This window comes from Mya arenaria, chromosome 2, assembly GCF_026914265.1.
Source record: "Mya arenaria isolate MELC-2E11 chromosome 2, ASM2691426v1".
Taxonomy (NCBI): domain Eukaryota; kingdom Metazoa; phylum Mollusca; class Bivalvia; order Myida; family Myidae; genus Mya; species Mya arenaria.
Window position 1 is genome coordinate 30,246,908 of NC_069123.1, and position 18,520 is coordinate 30,265,427.

Below are 18,520 nucleotides of genomic sequence, written 5' to 3' on the forward strand. Positions count from 1 at the left end.
CGCTCAATAGGACACCGTACCTACAAAACAGGAGTTTGATCCGATATAGCAGAATCTGTTACTACATAGTCACGATGTTAATCCGACTGTACAAAATCGGCTGAGTTTCCTGAATGTTACGGGACGCACCTAACTGTCGCGCTTACTTCTCCGGACCTTTCCTGATCTGTTGGACTCTGTTACGAACTTATATGACTGCGTCCAGACAATGATGGGACATTCCAGATAATTGAGTATAGTAATCCAATTTTTATGCCCCCGAAGGTGGGCATATTAAAATCGCATCGTCCGTCCGTCCGTCCGTCCGTCCGGCTCTATAACTTTCCCTTGTATGAACAGATTTTAAAATAACTTGCCACATGTGTTCCACATACCAAGACGACGTGTGGTGTGCAAGACTCGTGTCCCTACCTCAAAGGTCAAGGTCACACTTAGTGTTTATTCACAATGGAGTGCTGCATATAAGGACATAGAGTATAGGTTGTCGTGTCCGGGCTGTAACTTTCTCTTGTATGGACAGATTTTAAAATAACTTGCCACATGTGTTCCACATACCAAGACGACGTGTCGCGTGCAAGACCCGTGTCCCTACCTCAAAGGTCAAGGTCACACTTAGTGTTTATTTACAATGGAGTGCTGCATGTAAGGACATAGAGTATAGGTTGTCGTGTCCGGGCTGTAACTTCCCCTTGTATGGACAGATTTTAGAATAACTTGCCACATGTGTTCCACATACCAAGACGACGTGTCGCGTGCAAGACCCGTGTCCCTACCTCAAAGGTCAAGGTCACACTTAGTGTTTATTCACAATGGAGTGCTGCATATAAGGACATAGAGTTTAGGTTGTCGTGTCCGGGCTGTAACTTTCCCTTGTATGGACAGATTTATAATAACTTGCCAAATGTGTTCCACATACCAAGACGACGTGTCGCGTGCAAGACCCGTGTCCCTACCTCAAAGGTCAAGGTCACACTTAGTGTTTATTCACAATGGAGTGCTGCATATAAGGATATAGAGTATAGGTTGTCGTGTCCGGGCTGTAACTTTCTCTTGTATGGACAGATTTTACAATAACTTGCCATATGTGTTCCACATACCAAGACGACGTGTCGCGTGCAAGACCCGTGTCCCTACCTCAAAGGTCAAGGTCACACTTAGTGTTTATTTACAATGGATTGCTGCATATAAGGACATAGCGTATAGGTTGTCGTGTCCGGGTTGTAACTTTCTCTTGTATGGACAGATTTTAAAATAACTTGCCACATGTGTTTCACATACCAAGACGACGTGTCGCTTGCAAGACCCGTGTCCCTACCTCAAAGGTCAAGGTCACCCTTAGTGTTTATTTACAATGGAGTGCTGCATATAAGGACATAGAGTATAGGTTGTCGTGTCCGGGCTGTAACTTTCCCTTGTATGGACAGATTTTAAAATAACCTGCCACATGTGTTCCACATACCAAGACGACGTGTCGCGTGCAAGACCCGTGTCCCTACCTCAAAGGTCAAGGTCACACTTAGTGTTTATTCACAATGGAGTGCTGCATATAAGGACATAGAGTTTAGGTTGTCGTGTCAGGGCTGTTACTTTCCCTTGTATGGACAGATTTTAAAATCACTTGCTACATGTGTTCCACATACCAAGACGACGTGTCGTGCGCAAGACCCATGTCCCTACCTCTAAGGTGAAAGATAAAGAAAGTGTTTATTCACAAGGGAACTCTGAATATAAGGACATACCAGTGTAGGTTGTCAAGTATGGGTGGTATTTTTTTTATGTTCAGAGGCAATTTAAAATAACTTGCCATATGTATTTGACACGTAAAGGCAAGATCAACTGTTCATGTACTGACCTTGTTCGTAGGTCAATGTCACATTCGGGGGCATTCGTCACATACTGTGACAGCTCTTGTTTATTTTTGTTGTGAAAATGTCAGATAACTATCCTCAATGAACTGCAATGTCTTATCATTGTTTGTGATCAAAAGGACATGCAGAACGAACGAATCCCTTTAAGAAATTAATTTGTCCGGCGTCGTCAGCGTTGCACTTTCGTTTCCGATCAATGATTTCTGAACGACTATGTGTAGGATCTTCCATCTTGGTACGCACATTGATTATGGTAAATAAATGACCCATATTGATTTTGGTGATTCCTATAGATCAAAGGTCTACTAGAAAAGTGTTGGTCATTCCCGACATGCTAGAGAAAGACAACGGGGGGGGGGGGGGCGTGCTACATCCCCACATTCAACTTTAAATGATATAATTGTAAAATGAACTATAAATCCAATGAAACATATAATATCAGTTAAAACTCTTCGATTCAATATTCTACTTTGCTGTTTACTACTTATAACAACTACTTACAATACAGTAAGACAAAGTTCCCATCAACAAAAAGGTAAAGTTACATCTGGAGCATGTATCTTTAAGATCTTAGTTTACAGATTCTCCTATCAAAGGTTCTTCTATACAGCTCTCGTGTAACACCCTATTATTAAAGATATAATATTCTATGTTTGAATAAAACGAATTAGAAGAAACTTCATTTCCTTTGTTTATAATGTAAAAACAGCTAGATGGTGCATAAGAATGTAAAAAACATTCATGTTTGGGAAACCGATACGTTCACCTCGATTCAACTGATTGTTAACTTTTACGAGAAAATGTTTATGTAAAGGATTTGTAAGTTCATCATATCAAATTTGTTATCACTTGTCTAAGAAGAACATAAGCAGCTTTGGATCATAAGACCCGACATCTAGTGGTAAGACAAATCCTGTAAATCAGGATGAAAAATGGATGGAGGCCCCCCCCCCAAAAAAAAAAAAAAAAAAAAATTAAATAAATAAATAAAATAATAATAAATAAAATAAAAATAAATAAAATAATAAATAAACAAAATAATGGATTTTATTTCAAATTTTCCTCAACCAGTGGACCACGTCTAAAAGTTCAATTAGCTGTCAAGCATGTCATCGGTTTCCCAATGCAAGTGCTTCTCCGATATTTTCAAAAAATAATATTTCAATGGTATTGATTTAGTTGTTTTCTACATGAAGTTATAGAATGGTATTCAGGTAATTTTTACACTCAATGCACATAATAGATATCATTCAATTCGTATTCTATTGCTATCGATCGTTCTGCAAATGCCAATTTTCATAAGGTCATAATTAATCGACTATATGTTTAGTGTCCGGTTCCAAAAACCAAACTAATAACCTAACGGCTGGGAAAACACAAGCAAATTTTATGAATGAATTAAGAAGAATTTCCTTCATATAACCTCATTGAGTTTTGTTCATATAATCGCATGGGCTTGAGTATTCTTTTTTTATAACCCCCAGCTTGGAGTTAAGTTTATCATGTCACAATATAACTTGATTTGTTGTATTCATCTGTGCCTTCATGATGATTCTGGCTCCATTTAGTTGCTACCATTATTTACAGGTGTTTGAACAAGTATGGGGTTGAGTGAACTCCGGTTTATCTGACCATTCCACGGAGGTTAACCCAACATATTTTATTAAGGGTCGGCAGCAATGCAAAAGTGGGCGGGGAAGGTCAAAAGCTGAAACGTTTAAAAAATACATGTATGTGTTTAGCTTTGATAAACGATCTTTTTTTGGGAGTGAAACATTTATTCTTGGCGACATGTTTTGCGTTAGTTAGGAGTTAATCAAAGTGTACAAAAAAGATTTTACATATTTTGGATCAAAAAGCATTCACATTATTACGGAAAGGTCTGTCGACTTTAGTACTTCGTTTTTATGTCAAAATGCCCCAGACTACATATTCAACAATGTCTTGCGAGATCTTGATGATATATTGTCAAATAAGAAAGTTATTCAGAAAAATAATGAAATTTCTCGGATGAAATTCAACTATTGTCTCTAAACTGGATCTTAGAACTTCTGAAATGTCCACTGAGTGATTATTTATAATACATACTTGTTTAAGTATCATATCAGCTTAAATTCGTAAGTGTTCTTTGCAATATTGTGAAATTGTTTTAATTTAAAAACAACTCTGACTTTAAGACCCAAAACATATGACGTTTAAACAGTGAATCGATTTGGTATGGCCTTATCCGTTTTCAGTCGTAATGACATTTTCAGAAAATACTGAATCTATATAGGGAATAAGGAGACCGGATGAGACCGGATAATACGGTGAAAGACCGAGTACATAGTATCGCCCAATCGTAACAACTTGCCATATCTTGATACTAGCCGAGGAGTTCCGATTGAGTATCGCCCAAAAAGTGTACTCTTGATTTCGAGAAAGGTGGAACTTTTTTATCGCATTCAACAAAGCAAGACATATCTTTATTTTTATACGCCAGGACTTTACAACCCAAAACAGATGACGTTTAACAAAGAACCACTTTTCCGTTTTCCGTCCAAATGACATTTTCAGAAAAAGTGTACTTTCGATTTCGAAAAAGATAAAACTTATGTTTATTCAAGCAGTGAACAAGGTAAGACATATCTTTATTTGTATTCTCCCGGGCAATGTCATATTTTATATGTTATGCCATTCAACAATAACAAAGTGGGTGCACGAGGTCACAGGGGCAGGTTGCGTTGTTTTGACACACCACGCTCCCGTACGTTTTTTTTTTTTTTTTTTTTTTTTTTTTTTTTTTTTTTTTTTTTATATCAAATTTTAGTAAGAATATGTTGTGGTAACTGTTACTTGTGAAAATTGGCAAAAAAAATATTTTTTTTATTTATTTTTTATTTTATTTAGGAAATTCGGGTTTGAAATTGCATTTGTTTTCGTTAAAACTGTACATTTTCTTAAAGATTGACACTAACTCTACAAGGAAAGTCCAAAAATGTAGAGTTTGGTTAAGATTTGATAAAGTTATGGCCTCTTAAACAGGGTCATGTCGGCAAATACATGGAAATTCAGGGTCAAGTCGTCACCCTTTACAAAGATAACAAGAAAGACCATTGATGCAAAGCATAAAAGGGCGCCGTTTAATAGTTTATGCACTTGTTATATGTTGAAAAACAAGGAATGTCAAGGCCAACAAGCATATTATGGTGCATTGAACCGCATCTATGAAATTCTCAAAATATTTGTAGTTTTCTGTATGACAACATAGGCAAAAGCATTGAAATTGAAAATTTTCAAGTTGAACATTTCATTAGGGGTGGGGTACATTAATGAACAAGACAGAATAAGGGTGCTTGTGCACTGTACTTTTTGTCATTGCCACATACCCATATACCAAGTTTTATTTCAATACCATAAGTAGTTTTAAAGTAATGCTCTGGTCAAGAAAAAGCGGCAAAGGGCAATAATTATGTAATTAGCTTAAAAACAGCTATAGTCATTGTGCACTGCACTTCCTCTCGTTGTGCTAAATACCATTGAATGATGTTTAATGAAATTCCAAAAAAAGTAGTTTTCTAGTTATGCTCCGGACAGGAAAAGATACAAAGGGAATAACTCTTGCAATACGCTAAAATAGAGTTATTGTTCATGTACACTGCAATTCTAATCATATAGGGGGAGGGGGCAACGTCACCATGCTGGAATGACAACTTGTAGGGAAGAATAAGTTACCTCATTCATCATGAAGAAGTGATATGAAATAACAATTTAACAATTTGTGTAGTACTTTAATAAATATTATCATTTCGTCCGAAAGTTGCAAACATAAATAGAACATAATTATTGAACTGTAAAGTTGCAAACATAAATAGAACATAATTATTGAACTGTTATATAAAAAGTGAACATTGTTTACTAGATGAAATGCATTTATAACATAACATGCCTTGTTTTTAGCTATTTAATAATACTAATGTTAACTTGTTCATTTACCTAGTAAAAAAGAGTAGAAAATGGATGTTTTAGTTGATATTAACACAAAAACAGCATGTGTCTTATTGGACAATGGCATTTTTTTCAAATATGATAAAAATAACGCATTCAAACTGAATATGTATCAGACTATGTATGAAGGAAATAATACTGTTTCTATTTTTCACAAAGGTTTTGAAATACAACAATGCACATATAAGCATAAATAGGCCAAATATGCAAAAAAAAACCTAATAGTAAACAATGTGTGGAAGTGATACTGAACACTTAAAATAATTTCTTTGTGCATTAAATGAATATATACCAGAAAAGCAATACTAAATCAAGTCCAAAATGTATAATAACATGAAGAACACCCCTTTATGAATATCTTCATAACAAATCAGAGTACATGTAAACAATAATCATTTATATCATTAGTATCAAATGTGTCCAGTTTAAAGTGTGTTTTCATTTGCATTAAATTACATTGTAATATATACCAGAAAAGCAATTATAAAAATCCTTAAATGTATAAGAAACTGAAGACAATAAAAAATAACACCCATTTATGAATATCTCCAAAACAAATCAGAGGTCACCTATATATAAAAAAATAATCATTCGTATAATTAGTATCAAATGTGTCTAGTTTTTGTGTGTCTGTTCATTATCTTTAAATGAGCATCTTTAAAGTGAAACTCTTATTTGAAATCAATACATATAATTGTATATATAACACACATCAAATTGAATGAAAAAAACAATAACTACTTACTAAATAATGCATTTACTGAAATATCGTTTACTGATAACAAGCTTGTCACCCTGTTTATAATAGCAGAATGCATGACAAATATTAAATGATCAATTGGTGATTGCTAAAAGATTTACTGTGGTCTACTATAGTATCACAAGGCAGAAATACCATGTTTTAAGTTCATTCTTATTAGCAAATTGAACTCAAGATCCTTCATTAGAAACATTGTTGTTGACATCTATCAACCCATTTTGAAAAATGAAAACAATAATATTAATTATCATAAGTCTTATTGGGGAGTAAGAGTGCATCTTTAAAAATAGTGTGTGTGTTTTTTCACTTAAATATGTAACAATTCAATTTGACAAATGAGACAAAAGTTAGGAAATAGAAGTAGTAATTGTACATAAAACAAAACATCAACACAAATTGACAAAGCTCAATATAACAGGAAATCTATATTATGAAAACACAAATCCTTAAAGGCCATAATTATTTGAACTGAATTAAGGTATAAGTAATACACACTTTTATAAAGCTTTTACGGACAACATAGTTATTGTCATGGTACGTTATGGGACTTTTATCCAAATTTTGAAGATTTTTTACTGTTAATTAAAAATATTTTGTCTTTATTTGATTTTTTTTCACATTATCAGAGATTATGAAATAAACACAACAGTTTCTGGTAAAATAAACTTCAGTTAACAGAAAAATTACGTTCAACCGAACGTATTATTGATACACATGGAAAAAAAATCATTTTGATTGATCTTGTGAGTCTTCGGAACAGAGCAGTATTTCGATGTTTGAAAATATATAGCAGTTTTATAAATTCATAAAAAATAGTTAATAATAAGACAACCTGCTGAAATCATTTAAATATTTTCTATGATGTCTAATGAACAATTCAAAAGACAATTTATGATAGTTTACCGTTCAGTTTTGAAGAAAATATACATAATGTCATGTAACTATACATTTTTATAACTAATAAAATGCTTAAAAATCAACCTTTTTCTTGTAAAAAGCTCAATTGGACTTATTCATAAAATGTAATCATTCATATAAATGAATTTTACTTATGATACTAATTCAGAATTCAGATTTAAAAACAATGAATGTACTTTTAAATTAAAATATGTAAAGAAACAAGAACACTAAGTAAGCGGTAATGCCCCTCCAAAAATGTCAGAGTGAAAGTTCTCAACTAATGTCTTTTGAATATTATAACATGTAAACAGCCTCTGTTGGTAATCGATGTCTATTTGTTTTATTTAGTCAATGGTATTCTAACATTTAGAACTTTTCACAATAATTCTTCACTCTTCAACATTTGAAGTTTGGTTTGTTCCCATGCGTTTGTACTTGTAGTGTCTGCACAGATGAAAATTACTCAATGCTGAGTCAATGCTGATTTGGTTTTCATGCCCCTTCAGGTTCTTTACCCATCTAGAATGTTTAGTGCTGTAAAAGAAAAAAAAAGTACTTTCTAACTAATTTGTATAGATAATAATACTGCCATACATATACAAAATAAAATATAAACAGTTTAATATTTCTCAACATTATTTAAAAACAACAACAATAAGCTGATACATACATGTATATAATATAAAGAAAATTACTAAATTTATCAATAAAATTCATCATCACCACCACCATCACCACCACCACAACCACTGGATTATTGAAAACAGTGAGTTAATAAAACAACAAACACCAACTCAAATATGTTTTATATGAAATACTCGCATCATCTCTATCAGATGTGGATAGACATGGATGTCAAATCTGTCTCAATGATCCAACAAAGTATTTAATGCAGGCTGGAATTCTTCATATAATAGTAATATTCAGTCCTTTTCCTGCCTGAAAAAATTAGACTTCTGATTATCAACCAACAGAAACTACAACCGTAAAATACAAATGCACATGTATTAATTATACATTCTGCACTAATATCCGTTTTAGCCAAGAGTAAGGGTTGGTAGGCACAAATGTGTAGATGTTGTGCATATGGTTGATAATGATTCACAACAGTATGGCGTTCAACGAGACCTACACCAAGCAAATGAATGTCGCCTGTGTCCAAGCTGTTGTGGCTTCCAGCCCGAAACCATGTACATCTTTTAATACAGGTTTATTTTGAAAATATGCAGTTTGTAAACAAATAATGGGTATTTTTAAGTCTAATATTTTTCTAAGATAAAACATTCAAATAAAAGATTACATACTCATATCATATACATAAATGATGTACATAAGTACATTTAAAAATATGTAACATGTACATAATGCACCAGTCAATTGTAACCACGGCCCTCCAGGTCTGGGGTTATGCCGGGGATATGCCGGGGAAATGGGCTGTATTTTTAACTTTCAGGTGGCCTCGCAGTGCCGGGTGAATACGGTGGTTTTGTCTTTGAGCCAGATATAGCAGGGAATATGCCTTACCTAGGCTCCCTGGGGTACGGGGCATATGGCGAGGACGAGGATTTTAACCGGGGTTGGCTGGACAGAAAGTCAAAGTCCTCGCTATTCCTCGGACCTGGTGGGGCTTTGGTTAAAAGTAACTGGTGCATTATAAGTAGATGTAAAGTATGTAACATGTATATTCATAGTACATGTAGAAATATTAAAACGCTGTCTTAACGTTTAGCAAATAAAAATGATTTAAGAATTCCAAAGAAATTAAAAAACAAACATTTGTGAACACATAAACTTACACAACTACTCAAGGATACTTACATGAATAGCCCTTTGATACGAATATCCCAATTCCATGCTGATTGTTGACATTAGTTTTTTCGACAGAAAATCTTCTCTTACGCGTATAATTCACTTATAATCCATGTTTTACTGTAATGACTCAAATTGTTGGATGTATCGTAATCAACTGTCAGTGTGCATTTTTAGTGTTTACTTATTTTAAACGTATATTCATGACAAAACCGAGTTTCCAACTATTAATCGACGATGAAGAAATTCCATTATTGACCTATGAATAGCGGGGAAATACCTTCTGGTTTTAAAAATAGCAACATCCGGATATGTGTAGTGTTCTAAAAATAAAACAACTCGGGGGCAATCGTAATACATTTTTACTAATGTCACCTTCAACACATTAAAAAATAAAGTTAGGTGAACATTTAATCCAATATCGATTAAATTAAAGAAAACAGCTTAACTCATTGATTATTAATGCAGTAAACATAACAAAACAACATAAAACATAATTATTCCCATTCACATAATTACCGGTCCACACATTTTACATTTCATTCGGAACTCCTCCGAATATTTACATTTTCCGGCACATGATATTACAGTTAACCAATCGGAAAACGTAAACGAAACGGGAACAGTTATTAAACTTATTTGTCGTTCTTCAAATATAATGTTTTGAAGATAAATTGAAGACAATCTATTTAACCACAAAAAGGATTTTTAACACCCATGCAATCGCCATCCATTTGCATTTTTTAATCATAATAAAATAACAGTAAAACCCAACTGTCAATCAACTTAAAAACCGCTCCTACCACTAACTAAAATAAATTCCCATTCCATAATAGGCGCGCTCTCCAGAGCGGCGCCAATAAAATAAAAATTTTTTTTTTTTTTTTTTTTTTTTTTTGCCAATTTTCACAAGTAACAGTTACCACATCATATTCTTACTAAAATTGGAAAAAAGTTGCTTCGAAACTACATGAATCCATTCAACGATGTCACGAGGCAAATGCTCGAAGAATAAGGAGAGTTATACAACTCACCCCGGCGTTGGCGTCCGGTTAAAGTTGGAATGTTCACATATAATACTAATAACTTTCATTCCATTCACTCCATACTCCATACAGTGTTCAGGACCATCACACATTTAGGTTACATAGCTCCATACCATCTCAAAAAATAATGATCGATGGCCCCTGATTGACTGACATTGACTCAGGAACTTCGGTTAAAGTTTTAGGATACCACTATCGGATCCAGGGTGGCACAACCGGCACCCCCTACGCCCCCCACCCCAAAAAATAAATAAATAAATAAAATAAATAAATAAATAATAAAAATAATAAAATAAAAAAAAGATTGTCCAAGCTTACTTTTTATTTCAATATATGAAGTGAAAAAAAGTAACAAAATACGCCCAAAGTGCACCATTTCGGACTAGAAACTCTCCTGCCAACACTTTAGACCAAATAATTTACGGGTCAGATGATTTGTTGCACTTCTTGTCGCATCTTATTCTTCCACGTATTGAGGTTCATTATATTTATGCATCTTTCGTTTAATGTCTTACTGATGAATCGTGTCGCATAGCCTACGTTGGAAATGTGCTGACATGAGGTCAAGGTCATAGAACATGTTAAATCATTTAAGAATGCATGTTTTAGAAACTTTTCAAATAAAATGATTTTAACGCGTAAATCTGATATCAGATGGATTTTGTTTATTAATCATTAATATATTAAATAAGGCGATGTAGAGAACCCATACAGAACCCACCAATTCAACACTTTGCTAGAGCAAAGGTTAGAATATTTGTGTCTAGATTTGTGTCCCATTCATATATTTCCTTTTTACTAGCATTTTATTAAGTAATTATTGATCCTGTTGACAGTGACAATGGAAAAACACGAAATGGAAGAAGGTGACGTAACTGTTAGTCAAGATCAAGAAGTTGAAATGTCGACGGACGAGGCGGCTCAAAGTGAATGCGGAGAAGAAGAGAAAGAAGATGGTGATCGTCCTTCAGAAAAGCAACACTCTGAGATTGTTGGGAAGGAGCCTCGTTTACCAATAGCATTTGAAGATCTTCAAGTTGATGACCCGGATTTTTGCGAGGATTTGGACATACCTAAAATGGTAAATGTTGAGTCCAATAAAGGAGCGTCTGGTTTTTCAGTTAAAACTTCTGTATTCTCCAAATATTGTGAGCCATGCAAATCTCTCGAAAATGTGGACAAAGCTGCCGAAGTTTTCTGTAAAAAATGTGAAGAGTTGTTGTGCAAAACTTGCAAGGAAAGACATTCTGCATCAAAACGGCTGAGAGATCATGAGTTAACTGAAGTTTCAGAATTTGGAGATGTAGAAAAGCGACATTTATACTGCGAACCATGCCAACAGCAGGGATATCAAAGAGACGCAGTTTACTTTTGTCCAGAATGTGAAAATGAATTGCTTTGTGAAAGTTGCACGAACGTTCACAAAGCCATGAAGACAACGAGAATGCACAAGCTTTTTGATGTCTCGGATGTCATTCCTATGACCTCTCCGGCGGTTCCTCGGTGCTGTGAGCCATGTGAGGCTCAGTCGATTAATTCCATAGCGACTATGTTTTGTCATGACTGTGACGATGAACCTTTGTGTGATGCCTGTGCGCGTTACCACAAAGTACAAAAGATAACAAAGGAGCACATTCTGTATCCAGTTGTGGCTTTAACCCATAAATCACCAAAGAAAATACAACAAATTCTATTTTGTGATCCATGCAAGGGTCAAGCCTTGGAGAACGGAGCATCCATGTTTTGCAGGGAATGCGATGGCGAGCTCCTTTGTGACCATTGTGCCAAGTACCATGGCGCTCAGAAAAAGACGAGACACCATGCCTTGTTTCCTACATCAGAATACAATATCCAAGGACAGAAAGAGTCCATGAGCAGGTTTACATTTTTTTTATAAATTAAAAATGATAAAACATTGTTTATTAGAAGTTCATTTGCATTTTTCAAAATAACATTTAAATGAAACGTTTTATTAACAGGTTATCTGAACCCGGATTCTCATCAGTCAGGCCAAAACACGGCCTTGATAGATCAGTTGAGACCGATACACATCAGAAGGTGGAGCAGATGGAACAACATCGGACACAGGCTTGTTTTTCCTTTTTTATGCCAACAATATACTTTATATGCTAAATTATATGGATTTCGAAATTAGCTTATGATATATTTGCGGAGTAACTTAAAGATGCTCTACTACATGTACTCCCAATGAAAGATTTAACACATCTAATACAATTGTTTTAATATACCAAAAAAGATGAACAAATGTCGAAAACAATGGTTCTTATGAAGGATACCGAGTTTAATTTGAAAGAAATGAGCATAAAACACGGTATATCTACCTTGTGAGACTATAGAAGACCACAGTAAATCTTTTAGCATTCACCAATCATTTAATTTTTTTTGCGCTTTCTGCTATTAAATACACGGTTACAATCTTGTTATCAGTAATTAATAGTTTCCATAAATGCATTATTTAGTAAGTAGTTAAAGATTAATCACTCAAAATTTATGTTTGTTATATATGTGTATGTATTGATTTTGAATAAGAGTGTCACTTTAAAGATAAAGATTTTGACTGATAAACCTTTGTTTTCGGCATTTGTTCATCCTTTTTTGGAAAATAAAAACAATGTTATTAATTATGGTTAATCTTCTATGGGAGTAAGAGTGCATCTTTAATATCTATTTTTAAATTAGGATCACTTGAAATGGGAATGTCACAGATGTAAATCGCTCTTACATGCTAAAGAAATTTATTGCGTTGAGTTCGAACTATTAAATTGACATTATTATAACACTTAATAAGTTTTAAACTTACGCAAATGTACAGATGGTGTTTAATTATTTCCATGTCCCAGTTCTTTAGAATATTATTCTTTACTCTACCCTTCAGGAACAGCCTGGTCAGCCAACTGTTACTGATATATCCTCCGATTCTTTAACACTATTTTGGAACAAGCCGGAAAGATTCAGACCAAATGACTACTTTCAGATTGCTTATAAGGTAAAGCGTGTTTTTAAAACCAATTTTCTTGTATTTTTGTTTACACAAGTAGCATTTCTTTGGTATTTTTACGACTTTATTGCTTGACTCCAGTTACAATTCTTTATGACTTGTATTAGATCTTCGAATAAATTGCGTCGAAGATTCATAAAAGTATTCAAAGTGATTGTCTAAAATTAAATGATTATTTACTATGATTTAAAGAAGTGTTCTGTAGGTTGTCCTTTATCGACTATATTTACTGTTGACTTTAAAGGAGTTGAATAGTGAAGGCAAGTGGCGGATATATCATGGCGAATACACAGAATCCACGGTTAAGCTTGAGAACTTGAAGTCCAATGCTCGCTTCGTTTTTCGAGTTCGTATAGTCTCTATTGACGGAGAAGGGCCGTATAGCCCACAAAGTGACGAGATTCAAACAGAAAGCTCACCGGCCTCTAGAATTGTGGATTTTTCAGTACTCTTAACTGACGAAGAACACCAAAAAGATAACAACTGGTCGCCTGACTTGTATGCGATACCTCTTACAGAAGTGAAAGAGGCTAGAAATGACTCTGCAAAGACAAGGAAATTCGAAGTCGGTAAAATCTTCATTTAAGTTGATAGGCCTTGTCGTTACTCTTAAATAAAAAAAGTTCTCTATTTTAGAAAAAAATATCGAAATGTTTTTCAAACATTTTAGATAACCAAATATTCATTTTCTATGCTGTAGGTGCCCGACCGAAGGGCTTGGTAAAAGAAAAATATATAATGATGATTGGAGAAACAGGAACTGGGAAAAGCACGCTTGTCGATGGCATAGCGAACTATGTTATGGGTGTAAACTGGCAAGATCCCTTCAGATTTTCTATTGTCAACTTAGAGGATGAGGAAAAGAAAAAGAAAAAGAACCAGGTAAATATGAACAACATCTAAATGATACATTTCATATGAAAATCTGTCATTATTTACTAAAAATAAATTGTTAATAAAAAAATAATAACCTTTTCATCGTTCAAAACATTAGGAGAACATATTTATTTGCAATTCTGAGAAATATTAAATCATTCTTTCGAAAATGCCGCCAGAAACACGTCCTATGAAAGGTGCATTTTAGTATTGCTCTATGTATTACATACATCATACGATTACAGAGTGTCTAAGAAATTATTAATGAGTAGATGTTTAGCAGCCAATTGTAAACAACTGGTTTATTCTTTGGTTTGGTCAAAGTAAGCGAAACTGTTTATTTATTGGTCAATATTTACCCAATTATCACTAATAGCCAATGAATGATTAAAATGTGAAAACTAAGATAACCTGTGTACAACTTACCCAAGTTGGCGGATAAGCTTTTATAGCGACATACGCTATCATAAGCATGTCTCTATATTATTTTGGTTCTTGACTATAATCATCTGATATTTTGCAGACACTGTTTTTATTTTTATGTAAACTTTTAAAGCCAATAATTTTTTTTAGATAAAGTACCTGAATAACAGCATCAATTTTCATTGTATGATACTTATGGTATGTTTATGGCTAATTTAAATAAATAAAAATTATTGTAATGCTGCAAAGCATTAACCACGCTTGCAACGTTAGTCAAAATAGCCAACGATATAAACCACCAACTGTTTTGATGTTGCACCACAGCTGTCATCATTGCAAAATACAATGCTATTTCTGTGAAATTGACTGCGACAGTTGGACCTCAAATATTTTTAATATTTATTATTTTCGTACTTAGGCGCTTTCACAGACCGAATGGATAACGTGCTATACCCTTTATCCCATCAAAGGAAGTCGTCTGCAATACACGATACATGTCATCGACACACCAGGGTTTGGAGACACAAGAGGCATTGAACGAGACCAAGAAATTGTACAACAAATTAAGGAATTATTTTCAGAGAAAGAACCAAAGGGCGTAATGTCAATTGATGCTGTTTGTTTTCTCATCAAAGCACCGGATGCCCGTCTTACCCCAATTCAGAGTTACATTTTCCAACAAATAATGTCTCTGTTTGGTAAAGACATAGAGGAAAACATCTGTTCATTGGTCACTTTCGCCGATGGATTGGACCCACCTGTTTTTGCCGCTCTGAAAGAATCTGGATTGCCTTTTGGAAAGCGCTTTACGTTCAACAATTCCGGGCTATTTGCGAAAAACAAAGGAATAGATAGCACATGTCTTTCGCCAATGTTCTGGGCTATGGGAATGAAAAGCTTTAGAAACTTCTTCAACTATATTGATGACCTCCCAACGAAAAGTCTGCAGCTTACAACAGACGTCTTGAATGAGCGCTGTCGCCTGGAAATGACTGTAGTTAACTTGCAACCAAAACTTGATATGGGATTACATAAAATTTACCAGCTCAAAGGGGAAATAAGGTTTTTTGAAGAGAACAAAGCTATAATTGCGGACAACAAGGATTTTATGTATTCGACAATATCTACTCATCAGATAAAGAGGGATCTGCCGCCGGGCCAACATGTTACAAACTGCACTCACTGCCACTTCACGTGTCATGAAAATTGCAAGATTCCGAATGACGATGGAAAAAGTAAATGCTGGGCTATGGATCAAACAACAGGTGGCTGCAGAATTTGTCCAGACAATTGCTACTGGAACAAGCACGCCAACACGCCATATATATTTGAGTACATGTTGGTTGAAGAGATAAAGAACTATGCCTTAATGAAACAGAAATATGAAGAAGCTTCAGGCAAGCTGTTAACACAGGAGCAAGTGGTGGAAAAAATGGGAGAAGAACTAGAGGAAATGGTTGATATTATTGATGACATGATGCTCACGTTTCGAGATTGTAACGTCAGGCTTGCGGAAATCGCTCTGCGGCCGAATCCGTTAACTGTCACCCAGCATATCGATTTGATGATCCAGAATGAAAAAATGCAAAGGAAAAAGGGCTGGCAACAGCGGGTTAAAGTTTTGTTCCGATTCAAAAGGCGTGCAGAAGTAGAAAAGGATTTTGAAGCATTTCAAACGCAGGCAAACACCCTAGGTGTTGTAGGAAGACGAAAGAAGGATAAGCGAAAGGTATTTCAAAGATTTAAGGATCTCTTCGGATGGTAGGCATCGCCAGCGATTCTTGAGCAAATCGATTTTAGTAACAAACCATATAGTGAGAACATTGCAGATGTTATAACTCGAAATGTCGTCCAACGGTTGATTTTTCAAATAACATTTGTTCAGGGGCATGAACTTTGTTTTGAGCGATGCTCTTGCATATACTTGTATCTGTTATGATTTGTTTGAGTTTTGAACATGTTTTTGACACACGCTTTATATACATTATGAATGTTTTATACTATGTTCCTGCATGTGTGCATTCGATGGAGGATGTGAAGTAAAATACTTACAATCTATGTCATATTCTTTTATGAATGTTCTAGAAACACAACAGGTTTATCTTCGATCGTTTTGTCAACTAAACCCAAATACTTTTTGTGAAACACGCACATTCAAGATATTTTGATAGTTTTATAATGTAATGCTTTTTAAAAGTCCAAATGTTGTACAGATACATTTACAATTGCGTTGGATATGACTTCTTAGCTTGTCCCTGTAGATTATATTGCATTATTAAAAAAGGCTGTCTTTACACTTTCGCTATTTGATGCAATTAAGTTAAACTGTTTTGTGTTAACTGCTTCAATTGTGTATGTTTTCAGCACTATTGACAAACTACACTTTGTATGTATGTATAAAATATCATAAACATTTTATTTAGGCGGTTGTATTTAAAACTTTGTTTTTCAAACATTAAACTACATTGTATCTTTAGACTATATGGAAACCATTATTTAAACCAACACAAAACGATTCAAAATATTTGAAAATTTTTACATAATGCTTTATTAATGAGGCATAAAAGTTGTCATGTAGTCATCAACGTTTATCTTATTTGCTTTAATGTTCTTGCTATAATACCATTGAAATGCTTTGTTGTTAGGTCATCTGATCTTCGTTTGCATAGTATGTATTAATCATATTGTCATTTATTCGATATGTTGTTCTATTGTCAAAGGAATTTTGAAAAATCAACACAAAATTAAGGGTCATTTATTAAAGCAACTGTTTTAACATTCACATCTCATTAAAACTTTCATATACTCACCAAGCTACGCTCTTATTATACAACGGTCTAATGTTTTCTCTATATTTCTATGAGCAACCTTCCCAACTGTTTTTGTGAAAATCTCTTGATCTGAATCATTACTGAGACAAAGGTGACCATTAATAAATTAATTTATTTTACTTTTGTACATTTTTTTTACTTTAATATAATTCGGAAATTTTAAGTATGAGACTATGTATGTTTTACACCATTATAACGTTCATTTTCTTGAATGTTTTTTGTTACTTTCTATAATGTTTGCAAGATACATCGTATGTGTATTTAACAAGTGAACATTAAGATAATCATGTAAAAAGCTCACTTACATTACGGAAAGCAGATAGTTCAGTGCTGATTATAACAAACGAAAACAGTTATCAATAACAATAATAAAAAATGTTGTATAAGATATGTAACTTCCAAAGGTTATAACTAGAAACTGCAAAACCTTTAAAAATGTCTCTTTGTTCTGCTTAATTTGAACGAGAAATGTAGTGCATAGGTTTTAATGTAGTGTTAAATAAATGTCAAGCATATTCAAGGCAATAAATGTTGTATTTCATTGTGTTTGTTTTCGTGGTGAACGCATTTTTTTCGATGATGTTGATAAATGGATTTGAGACATGTAAGATGATGGTATAAAGTAAAGGTGAACTATATCTTTTACGCGTTTCGACAGCTTTATTGTTTATAATAAAAGTATGTTATCTGGTAAAATGTCCTGTCAAAATCGAGCTTTTCCCAAGGAATACGGCTAAGACATCAGTATGGCATTCAAATGTTATAAACCGAAAAACTGACTCGGTGACTGTCGATGGCAATGTCGATCGTCAATATTGTTGCTGATATTTCTGATGTGATTTCGTTTTTTCCTTTTTGTTGCACTGAATGATTTTGTTATGAAGCGGAGCACTTAATGATTTGAGCTGACTAGTATTTTCTTTTGCATCTGTTAAGTCCGAATGATTACTTGATATTATGTATAAATTAAAATGAGAAATTTCGAAATGAATGTAAATATT

The 18,520-nt window shown here is 34.0% G+C and overlaps 1 protein-coding gene across 1 annotated transcript; it reads left to right on the forward strand.

The window, feature by feature from the left end:
* Positions 1 to 4,192: 4,192 nt before the first annotated feature.
* Positions 4,193 to 18,060, forward strand: LOC128241624 (uncharacterized). Its single transcript, XM_052958642.1, has 7 exons — positions 4,193 to 4,485; positions 11,207 to 12,248; positions 12,350 to 12,458; positions 13,267 to 13,377; positions 13,634 to 13,958; positions 14,090 to 14,271; positions 15,107 to 18,060. The coding sequence occupies exons 2-7, from the start codon at positions 11,212 to 11,214 to the stop codon at positions 16,451 to 16,453; spliced, it is 3,111 nt and encodes a 1,036-aa protein (XP_052814602.1). The 5' UTR covers positions 4,193 to 4,485; positions 11,207 to 11,211; the 3' UTR covers positions 16,454 to 18,060.
* The last annotated feature ends 460 nt before the right edge of the window (positions 18,061 to 18,520 follow it).

Coding starts and splice junctions, on each gene's coding strand:
- LOC128241624 (XM_052958642.1), top strand. CDS start 11,212: ATGGAAAAACACGAAATGGAAGAAGGTGACGTAACTGTTAGTCAAGAT. Junction 12,249..12,349: donor CAGAAAGAGTCCATGAGCAG/GTTTACATTTTT, acceptor TTTTATTAACAG/GTTATCTGAACCCGGATTCT. Junction 12,459..13,266: donor TGGAACAACATCGGACACAG/GCTTGTTTTTCC, acceptor TCTACCCTTCAG/GAACAGCCTGGTCAGCCAAC.